The following is a 16,653-nucleotide window of genomic DNA, read 5'->3' on the forward strand; positions in this document are numbered from 1 at the left end:
AAATAATCTTCATTTATTTATTAATCTACTTAAAGGAAACGAAACTGAGACTACCTTCAGCAAGTTCACTAGTTCTGGATATCTGTTCCAGCTCCCAGCCAAGGTGTAATGACTCATCCATACTTTGTTTCTGTGCCATTTCCAGAGTCATATTTTCTTCCATTAATTCTTCAATCTTCTTTCTATCCATATCTCGTTCCTTATCAATTATACAGAATAGGAAAAGAAAGCTAAGAAATAGTGTAATTTCCATCCATATTCATTTTTACTTATTTTAAATGAAATGTTTTTAGTTCCTTAAAATTTTCTCATTGAAGGCAATGCTTAGTTATTGTAATCACCACTGATCAATATTGATCAGGTACCTGACAGCCTTTTAAAATGATCTTTTAAAAAATTTAGTTCTTTGAGAATTTCTATAACATGTCTGGCTGTTTTCACTCCTCTTTTACCTTCTCCTAAATTCCCTCCTTCTTAACCACTGGCCTCAGACTGTGCCCTCTGTTTTCTTTTTAAACTTATCAAGTTCAATTTGTCACATATTCTTGGATATAAATAATCCTTAGGCACAAAATGAAAATGTTCCTTCATAGTAACAATTTTAGTCATTTAACAAAATAGTTATAGCCACTGATAAATTTTAGAATGCTGTAATATTTTTGCACTTTAAAAGACATGCTTGTAAAATAGATTTACTGTTTAATAAAGGCAGAAATAGTACATAATATCCATCTATAATTGAAACAGAAAATGCCATTGTATATTTATTTTATGTAATGGTGGAAATATCTTGAAATTATTGAGCTATAATAAATATGTCTATGTTAAAGCCTTACTAGAGACTCTAGCCATCCTTGTCAATAGGGAATTTAGTTGAATCATGGAATCTGAATCACAGAATTCTTCCTTAGAAACCAGGAAAATTGATGAATTCCATAAATCTTACCATTTCCATATCATGCAATTTAGCCTTTAGTTGTAAATTCTCTTTTTCTAACTCGTGTAATTTGTCAGAACGAGCCCGAGTTCCTTCTAGTTGATCTTCCAGCATAGTTTTTGTTTCTAATAAAACTTGATTATCTTCTTTTAATTCCTATAAACATTTAAAATAGGCTTTTAAAATTAATTAGAAATGTGCTAATATCTGTTTTTTGAAGCTTAGAAGGTAAAACCGCATCATTACAAATAAACACATTACACTTTTCTTACCACAATTTCCATGGAAGAGGAAAGGTAGTTAGCATTATACACTTGATTTTTTTTTTTTTTTTTTTTTTTGCCTCGTCTACTTTCTACTCCCTGCCCAAGAATTAAACATATTATACATTCAAAATATGTAAGCCTTAGAATGAGTAATATGACTGTAACTTCACAGGCAATTGATAGAATACATTTAAGTGGGCCACAGCGTTCAGAGATACAAAACTTCATAAAATCAACACTTACTTGGACTGAAAGAGACTTAAAATTTCTATAGAGGAGTAACTTGAAAGTTAACTTGTTCTAGGTTTTTACAATTCAAAACTAAGACTCAACTCACATAAACGATAAAACAAGACTCTTGTCAATTTAATTTATAATTATTTTGAAACAGAGTCTTCTTAAATAGTTAATAAGCCCAGGCTGTATACAAACTTGTGATGCTTCTTGTGTCTACCTCTCAGTGTGCTGGGATTTTATAAGCCTACATGATGTGCTGCAATCACTTAGACTCTTTTTTTACCTCTCTCCCTCCCTCCCTTCCTCTCTTCTCTCCCTCCTTTCCTTCCTTAAGTCAGGGTCTCATTATGTAGCCTGGCTGGCTTAGAATTCACTATGTAGACCAGGATGGCCCTAAACTCACAGATTCACCTGCTTCTGCTTCTAGAGTGCCAGGTTTAAAGGTATGCACCGCTGTGTCTTTTCAAGTCTTTCTTGTGTGGGGGCTAAAATCCAGAGCAGTGTGCATGTGTGGCAAGATATCCAACTCTGAGCTTAATCCTTAGTCCTCATGATAAATGTCAAAGAAACCATTTGAGGAAATCCTTTTATATAATTTTGAAGTATGTATTCACAATATATACTGTCATGCTTTAGGACCGTTATATCCATGACAGATATAATATGGATTTTATATATGGTTATATACATGTGTATTTTATCTCAGAATCTTCAAGTTTCAGTAGAATAATAAATGAATTATTAGTAAAAGGAATAAATGAATAAATATTCTATTTTCTCATGTTGACATTACACTTATTTACTTATTAGTTATGTGTACAGGCACATTCATTCTACAGCACCCAAATGGAGCTCAGAGGACAATTTGCAGTGGTTGGTTCTAGCTTTCCATCATGTAGATCCTTGAACTGAAACTCTCGTCATGAGCCTTAGCTGCAAGTGTCTTAACCACTGACCTCTATGACCTACCCTTTCCGGTTTTTATTTCTTGGCTCCACATACTCTCTTTTTCATCCTCATATAGAAACTTAACAAAATCTCATGTTTGCTGAAAATAAGGAAGTTAACAGAAACGAGGAATGGATGCAAGGGATGTCAAACTAAGACAAAAAAGTGTATTTTCCTAATTCATTTGTATATACAAAGCCTTCATTGATCTCAATATCCTAATACAAAAAAACAAACAAAAAAAAAACCCAAAAAACCCAATAATCAGAAAAATATTTTCCATCATTTCTGGGAACAAGCTTAAAACTAACAGAGATAAGTATTTTATTTTGAGTGTTAGAGGTGATCTTCAAAAGTCTTCCAAGGTTACAATGCTAAATTGTAGGGGTGGGGTGGGTGGAGGGGGTAAGAGTGCTCTAAAGGATTCATTAAGCTTTATAATGAGCGAAGATATTTAAATAAATTCAAAGAACTCAATGTTACCTTTAAATTAAATTCCTCTTCTTTATAAAATGCATTTTGAAAATCTTAACACTTTAAAATAAGTATAAATAATTATGCAACATACCTCAACTCTTGCCTTATAAAATTCAATATCGTGTAGTCTCTCTTTATATCTACTGAGTTCACTTTCAAGCTTATCAACTCTGACTGCTTTCTCTCGGAGGGCATCCAATTCATCTCGGTACATTCTAGCAGATCGAGCATCCGAAAGCAAATTCATGTTCTAAATATAAATATAAATAATATCTTGAATATAAACCTTCCTTTTAAAGCCATTTTTGTCCAAATAACTTCATTAATTTAATAAAATATAGTAAATTATATATTTTAAAAGAAAATTGTATTGTAAAGAATAATTTTTTCTTGAAAAATGAAGACAAGTTAAGTCTTTTCCTTGAACCAAGTACAAAAGGGTTTTTAAAAATATGTTTATATACAAATGTTAATAAAAAGTTCTTCATTAGAAATTTTTTAAATTTACTGAAAATTAAGTTAACTTCTACTTTAGACAACATTCACAATTAAATTTAAGTTTAAAAGTTAACTTTAGGGATGGCTAAGAACTATTAAGAGCACTGCCTGCTCTTCCAGAGAACCTGGTTCAATTCCTATCACCAACATAGTAGGTAAAAACCATCTGTAACTCTAGTTCCAGGGGATCTGTCACTTTCTTTTGGCCTCTGGGAGCAGTGGAACATAGGCATACATGCAGGCAAAATATCCAGACACACAAAATTAATATATATTTTTAAAAGTTTAGATTTAAAATATAAGATAATAAGTATATAGAAGAGCAATAAATCATTATTTTTAGAGAAATGATTTTTATCCGAACATGTGACCTACTACATACACATACACTTTCTCACACATACACAAGCGTACTCAAGTACACATACAAACTCTCACATGCATACACACACACACACACACACACACACACACACACACCCCTCTCTGTTATCAAGAAGTAGAATAAGAGCCTGGGCACATAAAAAATAAAAATGATCACTTCCCAATTCATTCATCTAGGGTAGTCTCAGTTTATGATCTTCATATAGCTCTTAACATCAAAATGGCTACAGATTCAATGCAATCCCCATCAAAATTCCAACTCAATTCCTTATAGAGTTAGAAAGAGCAATTCTCAAATTCATTTGGAATAATAAAAAACCCAGGATAGCAAAAACTACTCTCAACAATAAAAGAACTTCTGGGGAATCACCATCCCTGACCTTAAGCTGTACTACAGAGCAGTAGTCATAAAAACTGCATGGTATTGGTACAGAGACAAGCAGGAAGATCAATGGAATAGAACTGAAGACCCAGAAATGAATCCACACACCTATGGTCACTTGATCTTTGTCAAAGAAGCTAAAACCATCCAGTGGAAAAAAGAGCGTTTTCAACAAATGGTGTTGGTTCAACTGGTGGTCAACATGTAGAAAAATGCAAATAAAACCAGATACACTGAATTTAATAGAAGAGAAAGTGGGGAAAAGCCTTGAACACGTGGGCACAGGGGAAAATTTCCTGAACAGATCACCAATGTCTTATGCTCTAAGATCAAGAATTGACAAATGGGAGCTTATAAAACTGCAAAGCAGTAAGGCAAAGAACATAGTCAATAAGACAAAACAGCAACCAACAGATTGGGAAAAGATCGTTACCAATCCTACATTTGATAAAGGCTAATATCCAATATATACAAAGAACTTAAGAAATTAGACTCCAGACAACCAAATAACCCTATTAAAAAATGGGGAACAGAGCTAAACAAAGAATTTTCAACTGAGAAAACTCAAATGGCCAAGAAATATCTAAAGAAATGTTCAGCATCCTTAGTCATCAGGGAAATGCAAATCAAAACAACTCTGAGATACCACCTCATACCAGTCAGAATGGCTAAGATCAAAAACTCAGGTGACAGCAGATGCTGGCGAGGATATGGAGAAAGGAATACTTCTCCATTGTTGGTGGGATTGTAAGCTGGTACAACCCACTCTGGAAATAAGTCTGCCTGTTCCTCAGAAAATTGGACCTGAGGACCCAGCTATACCACTCCTGGGCATATACCCAGAAGATGCTCCAACATATAACAAGGACATATGTTCCACTATGTTCATAGCAGCCTTATTTATAATAGTCAGAAGCTGGAAAGAACCCAGATGTTTCTCAACAGAGCAATGGATACAGAAAATGTGGTTTACTTACACAATGGAGTACTACTCAGCTATTAAAAACAATGACTTTCATGAAATTCACAGGCAAATGTGTGGAACTTGAAAATATCACCCTGAGTGAGGTAACCCAGTCACAAAAGAAAAAACATGGTATGCACTTACTGATAAGTGGGTATTAGCCCAAAAGTTCAAAATGCCCAAGATACAATTCACAGACAATATAAAGCTCAAGAAGAAGGAAGACCAAAGTGAGGATGCTTCAGTGTTTCTAAGAAGGGAGAACAAAATACTCACAGGAGGAAATATGGAAACAAAGTGTGGAGCAGAGACAGAAGTAAAGGTCATCCAGAGACTGCCCCACCTAGGGATCCATCCCATATACAATCACCAAACCAGGATACTACTGTGGAAGCTGGGAAGTGCTTGCTGACAGGAGCCTGATATGGCTGTTTCCTGAGAGGCTCTTCCAGAGCCTGACAAATACAGAGGAGGATGCTTGCAGCCAACCATTGGACTGAGTGCGGGGTCCCTGATGAAGGAGTTGGAGAAGGGACTGAAGGAGCTGAGGGGGTTCGTAGCCCCATGGTGGGGGTGGGGGAGCAACAGTGTCAATCAGACAACCCCAGGAGCTCCTGGGGACTGGATCGCCAACCAAAGAGTACACATGGATGGACCCATGGCTCAGGCCGCTTATGTGGCAGAGGATGGCCTTGTTGGACATAAGTGGACCCAGTGACCCTTGGGCCTTGAGGAAGTTCGATGCCCCAGTATAGGGGAATGGCAGGGTGGGAAGGCATGAGTGGGTGGTGGAAAGGCAGGGGGAATGGGGATGGGATACAGCATTCCAGAGGGGAAGACCTGGAAAGGGGATAATATTTGAAATGTAAATAAAGAAAATATCCAATAAAAGAAAAAAAACTTAGATAAATACACAGGTAAATGTAAAAGGGTGGAGAAATGTAACACGTAAACACAGTCATAAAAAGTCAGAAGTTGTATGATTCTTAACATATATGCTGGCACATGGATTAAACTGAGGAAAATCTGGAAATGAAAAATTTAGGAATGCAACAGGATCCTCACAGACAAGCCTCATCAACAGAAAGAATATAAGAGATGGAGATGAGACTCTCAGCCACTGAAGACATGGATATGAAAATGCTATAACTGAAACTGCCAAATAATGGGGGAAGGGCAGAGTCCCAACTGGCTATCTTTTGTCATCAAATGAAGCTTCTAGTACTGGGTTTAGGTTACATCTAATTGTGCTGTTGGTCAAGGGGGGTCTCATGGGAATCCCCAAATAACCCAGATTAGTGCCTAGACTATCAATTGCTCTCTACAAACTGATGGCAAGGCCCGACTGCTGAAGACAACACTTACACAACTCACTGAATGTGAAGAAGTCGAGCTGCTGTATATAAAGAATTTTCACCCCTAATTTCTGTCATCTTTGGTATAGAAAGATACTCTGAAAGCTACCAAAACAAACAAACAAACAAACAACAACAACAAAAAAACTCCACAAAATATCAAAAATGGCAGGCTAAGTTAGTTAGGGGAAAGACATAACTGTCCAGCCTTACTCCAATCCTTGGCATTTATGACCTAGATACCCAAGTAAAGAACAACAAAACAGTGATTAAAAGAAGTTTAATCACTTCTTTAAAAAACAAAAACAAAACAACAACAACAACAACAACAACAACAAACAAGCAGGGCAGTGGCGTACACCTTTAATCCCAGCACTTGGGAGGCAGAAAGGTGGGTTTCTGAGTTCGAAGCCAGCCTGGTCTACAGAGTGAGTTCCAGAACAACCAGGGCTACATAGAGAAACCCTGTCTCGAAAAACAAAACAAAACAAAACAAAACAACCCCCCAAATGCTGTTACTAGCTTTTAATATTTAACAATGTTAATTATATAAAGTAATGGATTTTAGTATAATATTTTAGTTTTTTTATTTGTTTGTATTTTTGTGACAGGATTTCTCTGTGTAGTCCCTGGCCATCCTGGAACTCACTGTAGACCAGTATCTGGCCTGGAAATCAGAGTTCCATCTACCTCTGCCTCCCAAATGCTTCTATAAAAAAAAGCTTGTGCCCCTCTTGCCAAGTACACTGTGACATTTTTAACACATTGTTTATAATCTGACCATATTTAGTCTTATACCCACTACTCTATTCCCTTCTTCTCTATCACTCAAAAAAAAAAAAAAATCTTACTATCACTTGATTCAGGATGATGTAAAAAAGGAGACTAATACTTGAAAATATTTTTATATATACAATCTAATATCATCACTATGGGAGAGCTGAAACCCATGAACAGATCAATTCATAGTTTACTGAGGTGCTTAGGTAATCAAGTGATAGAAGACAAATACATAAAAAAGGAGGACTTGGAACTACCCCAGTACAAAAAGACCACTTTGAACCTTGGAAAAGTTTAGAAAGGACAAAAGTCTAAAGACCTTGATTTCTAGCTTTGGCTCTGCATTTTGATAAAAGTACTAAAAACTTACCTGACTTTATACAAACATATGAGGTAACTGGGCTTAAAATAATGACATCACGGTTATAAATTACAAGGAGGAAACTCAATTTCCAACCACTTCATGCTCCAGTATAAACAATCCAGGTACAAACCTCTTGTTGCAGTCTCTTCAATTCCACTTCTATTTGCTCAAGTTCTTGTTTACAGTCCAGTAACTGCTCAGTCTTTTCTTCCCTTAAATGTCAAAAGATATTTATTAAAGAATAAATGTACGATTTACAGAATCTGTGACCATCACAACTTGAATACCCACAGGGGACCGTCTCTTAACTGAGTGCTGCAGAGGGCTAGGGCTGAGTACCCAGCACCACATGTTAGCTCAAAGATGTCTGTAGCTCCATTTCCAGGGAATCCAATGCTGCCTTCTAGCCTCTGCAGGTACTAGTACACATTAATAACATACATACTTGTTGAAAAGCCCTCATACACATAAAATAAAAATAATAAATCTTTGCTGGACACCTCCATTTAATCCCAGCACTAAGGAGGCAGAGGCAAGTAAATCTCTTGAGTTTAAGTTCATCTTGGTCTATGCAGCAATTTTCAGGATTTTACAGTAATATATTGTTACAAAACAAAAACCAAAGTGAATAGAATTATTATCCATAACTATAGCACAGGGAAGGAATAAAGCAAGGAAAAGATACTATGAATATGTGACTAGACGTTATCAAACTTCCACCGATACTGTTAAAAGACTTATGTAATAACTATCGTCCTATATTTTATTATATACTTTCTTTTTTTATTTTTATTCTTTAATTTTTTTTACAGTCTAGTCATTATTCCCCTCCCTCTGACTGTTCCTCATATACTTTCTATTTCATCTCTCCTACCTTAGCTTTCTTTGTTCTCTCCCACTCTGCATAGCCAACAACAATTAAGCATGACTGATTAGTTGTTATCAAATAATGTGTATGACCAGTTGCTCATAAGGAACTCCAAACTATTTTCTACATCTAAAATGGCCTAAAGGAAACCATACACTTACTATTTGCTATACATATACCTAAAATTTCTACTTCATATTGCTTAACACATTGTAATATATGTACATACATATAATAGATGTACAACATACATATATTGACAGAGGTCTCATGGTGTAATGCTGGCTACCCAGGAACTCACTATGTAGAACAAGCCAGCTGCACAGAGATCTACCTGTCTCTGCCCCTCAAGTGCTGAAATTAAAGGTATGTACTTCCATGCTCAGCAATATATCAAAATTTTTATTAATTCTTTCTCTTTGAACTGCTTAATCTCTTATATATCTCCATCAGAGCCAACCTTCTGTTGTCTAATGATAGAATGAACTGTATAAAGTAGCCTAGTTTTATATATACTTATATGCTTCTCCGTATCCAAACCCCACAAAATTCTTTTTTTAAAAATTATTTATTTATTTTATGTATATGAGTATACTGTAACTGTCTTCAGACACACTAGAAGAGGACTTCAGATCCCATTACAGACGGTTTTGAGCCACCATGTGGTTGCTGGGAATTGAACTCAGAACCTCTAGAAGAACAGTCAGTGCTCTTAACCTCTGAGCCATCTCTCCAGCCCCTCCCCCTCCACACAAAATTCTTAATGGTAGAGGTATATTCCCTTTGATAAAAGAAATATAATTTATTAAGTAGGTTTCAGTTTTCAATATAATGAATAATACTTTATTTGGTGGGTAAATAATAAATTTTTATTTATTAAAAAGGCGCTATTATATGTCTGGAAATTGTTTCTAAAGGGAAAGTACTGTCCTTAAGGTCCTTGATCTCTACTGCCAAACTGCCCTGCTAAAAGATTATTAACATCCAGCAGAGAATAAAGGTGCCTATATATAGCCAGCAAGATGGCATAACAGGTAAAAAAAATTGCTTGCTCTCATGAGTAACAACCTGAGTTTGATCCCCATGATCCACACAGTGAAAGGAGAGAATTGGTTCCTGCCAATTGTCCTCTGATTTCCACATGTACGCACATGTGTGCACTAGCATACAATATACAAATACACTAATATTTTTTCAAAAGGTGGCTATATACAAAACAATTTAAGAAGTTAAAATGTCATTTTTTTTTTTATTTTTCGAAACTAGGAAGTGCTACTTAAATCTCTTATTTGTAAATTATTAGGCCCTATATTTTTTGTCCCGTTTATTCATTTATTCAAGGAGGGAGGTTGAGTGTCACAAGGTATGGATGAAGTCAGAGGACAACCTGAATGAGAAGGTTCTCTCCTTCCACCATATGGGTTCTGACCAGACTCAGCTTGTCAGGCTTAATAGCAAGCTTCATTTTACTGGCCTTCTTATTCTTTAACTTTCTGTAAGTTTGTCTTTTTATAAATTACAAGCTACTGCTTTTGTCATTAATAAGATATCAGTTACATGCTATAACATAGAGGAACCTGGAAGACATCATGCTAAACAAGAAGGCAATATATTATATGTTCTATTTATATGAGTGTCAAAAATAGGCAAACCCATGGAAATATAAGAGATTAGCCATTGCTAAGATCTGAGGGCAAAGAGGATGAACAAAGACACTTTTATTCAATTATTGTGGTTTTCCACATAATGACTGCACAACTTAAAAGCCTATTAACTGTACACTCTAAAAGGATGAACTGTCAGATACTGAATACATCTTAGTAAAAAGTATTTTCTTTTATAACAAAATAATTAATCATTATATAAAAGAAACTCCAAAACGTGGAATCAATTGTACCAGAAAGATCAACAAAGTCTCCAATAATATTAACTATGGTATAAAAGGTTTAATTTATAAAGAATTATTTATTCCATCTAATCATAAATTGTATTTTTACTTTATAATCTAAAATCAATTACATTATTTGGTATCATGCATAAATGAGCATGTATCAGTTACTAGTTAGTAAAAAAATAATATTCTAATTATTTAATTTAGTTTCCATTAGATATAAAACAATCTAGACCTTTTTATTTTTTTAAATCAAGATTTCTGCAGCTAATCCACTGCAGGAAATATCTGTCCCTTTTACAACAAAGGAAACACTTACTACATGTCATCTTAAGAAATATACAAAAAAATACATTTTTGCATGTATCTGGTATTTTCATTCACTTAAAAATATCCACTTACATTTTCAAATCATTACACATAAAACCATTTTTGTCAATCTTCTCAAGGTTGTTTGAATTTTTAATATATTCCAGGGCCAAGTAAATTCTATTTGAAAATTAAATTCTAACATAATGCAAACTGTTAAATGAATTCACAGCCATCACTAAAACTCTAATTGCATGCTTCAGCTAAAGACTAGGGAAGACTGGGCTAAATTATATGGAAAGAACTAGTGTTCACTGTTTAGGCTAGCCATTAGCTGCCAGTCAAACTAATAACAGCAATCTCTTCCCTAATTTTCCTGGTGCAGCTGTTTATAGAATATCCTGGGCGTATTCACTTCAATAGACACATAATAATGCAGACATCCACAAATGAAAGCTGTATTTTTTTTTGTTGTTTTCAAAATTTTTTACAGCAGACTATTTAATTCTTTTTCTACCTTGAATATCTATTTCACTTTTCTAAGTTACTTTAAATAACTAATAAACAAATGTAATGACTATAATGTGTAAATTTAAGTCTACATTCTGAAGCTCAAATTCTAGAAAACAAATTCTTAAAAGGAGAAAATGCACAAATCAGAAATCTTTTGTTCTCCTTAAAGAACAAAATTCAAAATCTTCAGCAAAGGTCAGTCATGCATTTACATGTAGTTCACCCAAGAATGATATGTAAACTTTATACTGCATTTTCTGTAACGAGCTTTGATAACTGATTAAGTACAGTTTTTTTCAGTGCTAATTAATTCTTAATATTTTACTGAGTAGATAACTGGCATTCCAATGACTTAAAGAAGGCAATATGTTTAAAATTATTTTTGTAATATTATATGCCAACAATTAAGTCTTTGAAAACAACATTGTCATTATTACTATTATTATTGAGACAGGATTTCACATAGCCTAGGCTAAGCTTACACTTATTTTGTACCTGAGGATGCCCATAAATTACTGGGCTTCTCCTGTTTACACTTTTTGAGTACTGGGCTTATGGACACAGTTTTCTCATTTTGACAAACACTAATAAAAAGTATGCTTAGGTTAATAATTGAGGACAACTGATCTATTGTCATACTTAAAATACTGCTTGTGACCACATTATTTCAATGAATATTGAATATCAGAGACTTACAACTCCTGCCTAAGTCTTCGGATCTTGGCCTTAGCATCAGCCAGTTCCACTGAGAGATGCTGTCGACTTTCTGTTCGCTTCATGCCTGGAGAACCGCAGGGAGACTGTGCAGATGAGGAGGCATGGGGTAGAAAGTGAACACCGTCTCGCTCTTCAGAGAGTTCTACAATAGTCTAAGAATTAAAGGGGTAAACATGGGATCAGTTTTAGTGTTCTACATATGAGTAACCTAAACATGGCAACACTAATCACTAGGTATTTTACAAAATAAAACTCACTGATCAAAAGCCTCTCAACTTTGCCAAGTGTGATAGTGTAAGCCCTTAAACCCGGCCCTGGGAGGCAGAGACAGATGCAGGTGGATCAGTGTGAGTTTGAGACCAGCCAGGTCTAACTAGCAAGTTTCTTGTCGGCCAGGGCTACATCCAAAACAAAGAACAGTATCAGAAACATTCTAACTTTGTCATATTTGCTGCCATTTTAAGTTTATTCAACAGTTCAAGCATGAATTACTTAACAGTAACATTAAAATAAAAAATAAATTTTCTCTCCCTAGAATTTTTTATAAAAGAAATCACTTATGACAAAATAGTTAGATAACAATTGTTCGAAAGGCATGAAAGACACAGGAAAGAAAACCAAAGAGTAATCTGTCTAGCTATTCAATTATGATAGCCAGTAGCACAAGTGGGTATTTAATAAAAATTTAAACACTCAAAATTCAGTTCTTGCCGGGCAGTGGTGGCGCACGCCTTTAATCCCAGCCCTTGGGAGGCAGAGGCAGGCGGATTTCTGAGTTCGAGGCCAGCCTGGTCTACAGAGTGAATTCCAGGACAGCCAGGGCTACAAAGAGAAACCCTGTCTCGAAAAACAAAAACAAAAACAAAAACAAAAACAAAAACAAAAACAAAACAAAACAAAAAATTCAGTTCTTTAGTCACATGTTTTAAGTACAAAATAAATATCTGTTTACTAGTTGTTGATATTGGGCAGTATAGAAATATGATCTTGCCACCACCGAAGGATTAGGCAATACTGTTTTTTATCTTTATAATCTTAGCAGAAGCAATCTCTAGAGAAGATAAGACCTACCACCACCCCCACCACCCCCGTGGTCAGATGACTGAGGCACAAAGATTGTATATGCTCAAACAAGTAGCCAATGTCACATTGATAGTACACACGAGCCGTTCCTTTCATGTGTTATAACACTGTACTACTTCCCATCTCAAAGCTTCCTTAATTCCTTTCTCAGTGGGGTACAACCCTTTTGTTTTTTGTATTCCTAAACCTCTTCTATATAGATTAAGTATGTAGCTAATTTATATTTTATACAATCATGTTGCTCCATTCTTCAAATTTTCCTTTTCTTTACTGGTAAATTATTTTATTCTAGGCCATTTTTTGCTAGTTTGTTTTACTTTAAACTTTGTCAGGCAAATAAACCTATCTCGTAAGGCAATTTTAACTGTCCCCCCCGAGACATTCATATGGGTGGCATTACTATTCTGGGACCATGAAATTGCCATCTTTATTTCTCATCACTTGTTTTTAATTTTTTTAGACATTTGTTCATTTTATTTTATATGTGAGTGTTTTGCCTGAATGTATATGCACCATATGCATGCCCAGTGGCCATGGAAATCAGAACATGGCATTGGATTCCTGGAACTGAAAGTTACGGTAGATGTGAACCACTGACATTCAAACCTGGGTCTTCCACGTGAGCAACAGGTGCTCTTAAGTGCTAAGCCGTCTCTCTAGCTCCATTTGTTGTTGCTTTACCACATCTCTGTTTTCCAGCTTGCAATTACTGCTTTCACAAACTTCAGAGAGTTCCATCCCAGTTCTTTGTCTCTCTACAAATCCATGTCCGCTATTTATTCAAAAAATTTAAGTTTCTCTAGTACAGAAACCAACCCATGTGTAGTATGTTTCCTTTACTGTCATTGATCCTATGTGACCATGCCTACCCTTGAATGAAGAAGGCTTTTATCATTCAACTGTCTCCTTTGGCCAATGCAAGAGATTATTTTTAACTACTCCATAGTTCCTACAGCTAGCCTTTTTTTCTCTCTTCTCTCTCCCCTCCCCTCCCCTCCCCTCTTCTCTTTATTTTTTTTTTCCTATATATGGTTTCTTTGTGTAGTCCTGGCTGTCCTGGAACTCCCTCTGTAGACTTGAACTTAGATAGATCTCCTGCCTCTGTCTCCCAAGTGCTGGGATTAAAGGCACACACCATCACCACCTAGCACAGTTTTCTTAAGTATCATTTCCCACTTTTAATTTTAAACTATCATTTTTATTGTCTGATAATGACTTACACTCCCATAATATTCTCCAACAAGATCTCATTTAACACTGTATTTTTCTTTCCTTTTTTTTCCATTTTTTATTAGATATTTTATTTGCACTTCAGATGCCATCCCCTTTCCCCATTCCCCCCCTTAGAAAACCCCTATCCCATGTTCCCTTTTCCTTTTTGCATTTATACATTTTTTAAGAAATGTTAATCATAGGCTTTATAAGTTTGGTATTGCTCAATCAGAGGTGTAACCCACTACCCAACCTAGATATATCAATTATCTTTGACTGGTGGAGATACATGAACATCTGCCTCCCTGTCTCCCCCCTCTTTCTCTCTTGTATCGCCTAGCTTCTCTTCTCCTTCTTCTCCTCCTCTTCTTACTCCTTCTCTTCCTCTCAGTACTCCTCCCACCTTAGCTCCTCCTACCTATCACCCTTCCTTTTAAAATGAAACTTTTCTCTCAAAATACAATTAGAGCATAATTATGCCGATTTGTACCAGTGAGGTACAAGATAGTCCTAATACCCAGTCCATCATTTTGTTGATGACAGAACCTCTGTCATCTATCCTAACTAAAACTGTATTTTTCAATAAAGTTCTATCTAATTTAAACATAAGAAACTGAGGCTTATATAGACTAATGTAAACCAATGTTACACAACCAATGATACAATATGTACAATAGTATAATCACAATTAGACTCAAGTTGGTATATGTATTTTAAATGTGATTTTTGTATAAATGCTAAAATAAATTTTTTTTTTTTTTTTGCTTTTATGTTTTTCGAGACAGGGTTTCTCTGTGTAGCCCTGGCTGTCCTGGAACTCACTCTGTAGACCAGGCTGGCCTCGAACTCAGAAATCTGCCTGCCTCTGTCTCCCAAGTGTTGGGATTAAAGGCGTGCTGCACCACCACCACCCGGCGCTAAAATAAACATTTACAAAATAAAATTCAAGTTTGACTATAGCCATATATTTCATTCTGTTTTTCTTCTTTGTTTGTATGCAGGCAGGGTTTTATATAACCCAGGCTGGTCTCAAACTTGGTATATACCCAAGGCTGGCTTTGAACTACTAAACATCCTACCTTTACCTCCACTGTTCTGAGATTACAACATATGTAACTTCTTGATTCCACTTCTAAAGTGACAGAACTTGAAGATAAAAACAAAGTATTACTTGGTCTGAGATTTTACCATTACAAGATTTTCAGTATCTTTCTTATATTTTTCCTTCCTGTTTTTCAAAGATATTTATACACACAGCTTTTTCTATGTAAACACACAATATTCCTTCCCTGTTACTTTTGAAGGTGACTAACTTTCCATGTTCCTGATACATGCCTATCTCCCACCCTGAGGCACATCCCAATTTCCCTGTCTTTTTTGACAATGTCAGTATTCTCCAGAGTGGATGAAGGCTCTATGGAGTAGGCAAAGGTTTCTAGAGTCAACTTTATGGTTCATTTTCCTGTTTTCTTAATTATCTTTAATTTTCTTAACATTTCCTGATGTTAATAACAGTATTATATTTAATTTATTAATATATTTTAGTAATATATAAATATATAATTAATATAGTTAATAATAGTGTTATATTAAACAAATAATATTTAATGAACAGTTGATTCCTACATAAACATATTAGTACTTAATTATATAGTAGGCTTTATTTCTACTTGCAAATAATGAAGATTTTTCCCTCAATAAACCAGAAATACTCTGTTACTCCTCCTTTCTGTCTTTCATCTCCTTATCTAGCATAGTATGGAGCACAAGAAAAAGTAGTAAAAAATATTTAACTAAGTAATATACAAGTAATGCAGAACCAGGAAAAGTATAGCTGTCCATGGTGGTATAAGCTAATAATCAACTGGTTAGGGCAGCCTGAGGCTATACTTTATTGAGCATGGTCAAAATATAATGTAATAATATACAAATAAGACATGATGCTCTGTTTAAAGCAAGGTTTTCTTTAAAAAATGATTTACTTTTATTAACATTTACAAATAAACTGGCTTAATTAAACACAAATTTTACAATAAAGTAGGTAAGGTAATTTTTTCTGTTTTCCATAGAAATTTATGTTTTTATTACTTAGAGAAAACAATTCTTAAAAGGTGTTTTACTGCTCTGTTTTAAGATCTTTAAGACTGGTTGAACACATATGCATTACATTTGTTACACCTATGTTTATACTTATATACTTGTACCCATATACTTCTAGATGTGCCTGTATCTGAGGCTTAATAATCTTAATAAGCTTTGCCATGACATTATGGAAATTTGTCATTAGAGGAACATAAGTGTAATATATGCAAAGATAAAAAGTAAGTGCTCCTTTTAAACAGTATGTATTGCATCTAGATCTTAAACAGTCATTAACTCTTGGTCTTCTTGTCAGTTGTATTCATTACCATTCAGCTAAAAGGACTGCATTGTTTGCTCAGTTCTGCTATTTCAAACATGATCTATAT

General features: G+C 34.9%; 1 protein-coding gene across 7 annotated transcripts in view; it reads right to left on the reverse strand.

Annotated features, from left to right (window-relative positions):
* Positions 1-16,653, reverse strand: part of Ccdc88a (coiled-coil and HOOK domain protein 88A) — a 124,038-nt gene that overhangs the window by 58,731 nt on the left and 48,654 nt on the right. For all 7 annotated transcript variants that reach the window (XM_076937972.1, XM_034508554.2, XM_034508553.2 and 4 more), the window contains exons 8-12: positions 11,870-12,042; positions 7,723-7,804; positions 2,957-3,115; positions 947-1,093; positions 55-199 (exon numbers count right to left, since the gene is read on the reverse strand). In XM_076937972.1, the coding sequence (XP_076794087.1) occupies positions 55-199; positions 947-1,093; positions 2,957-3,115; positions 7,723-7,804; positions 11,870-12,042 (706 nt within the window). The remainder of the gene's footprint in view (positions 1-54; positions 200-946; positions 1,094-2,956; positions 3,116-7,722; positions 7,805-11,869; positions 12,043-16,653) is intronic.

This window comes from Arvicanthis niloticus, chromosome 7 (assembly GCF_011762505.2).
Source record: "Arvicanthis niloticus isolate mArvNil1 chromosome 7, mArvNil1.pat.X, whole genome shotgun sequence".
Classification (NCBI taxonomy): Eukaryota; Metazoa; Chordata; class Mammalia; order Rodentia; family Muridae; genus Arvicanthis; species Arvicanthis niloticus.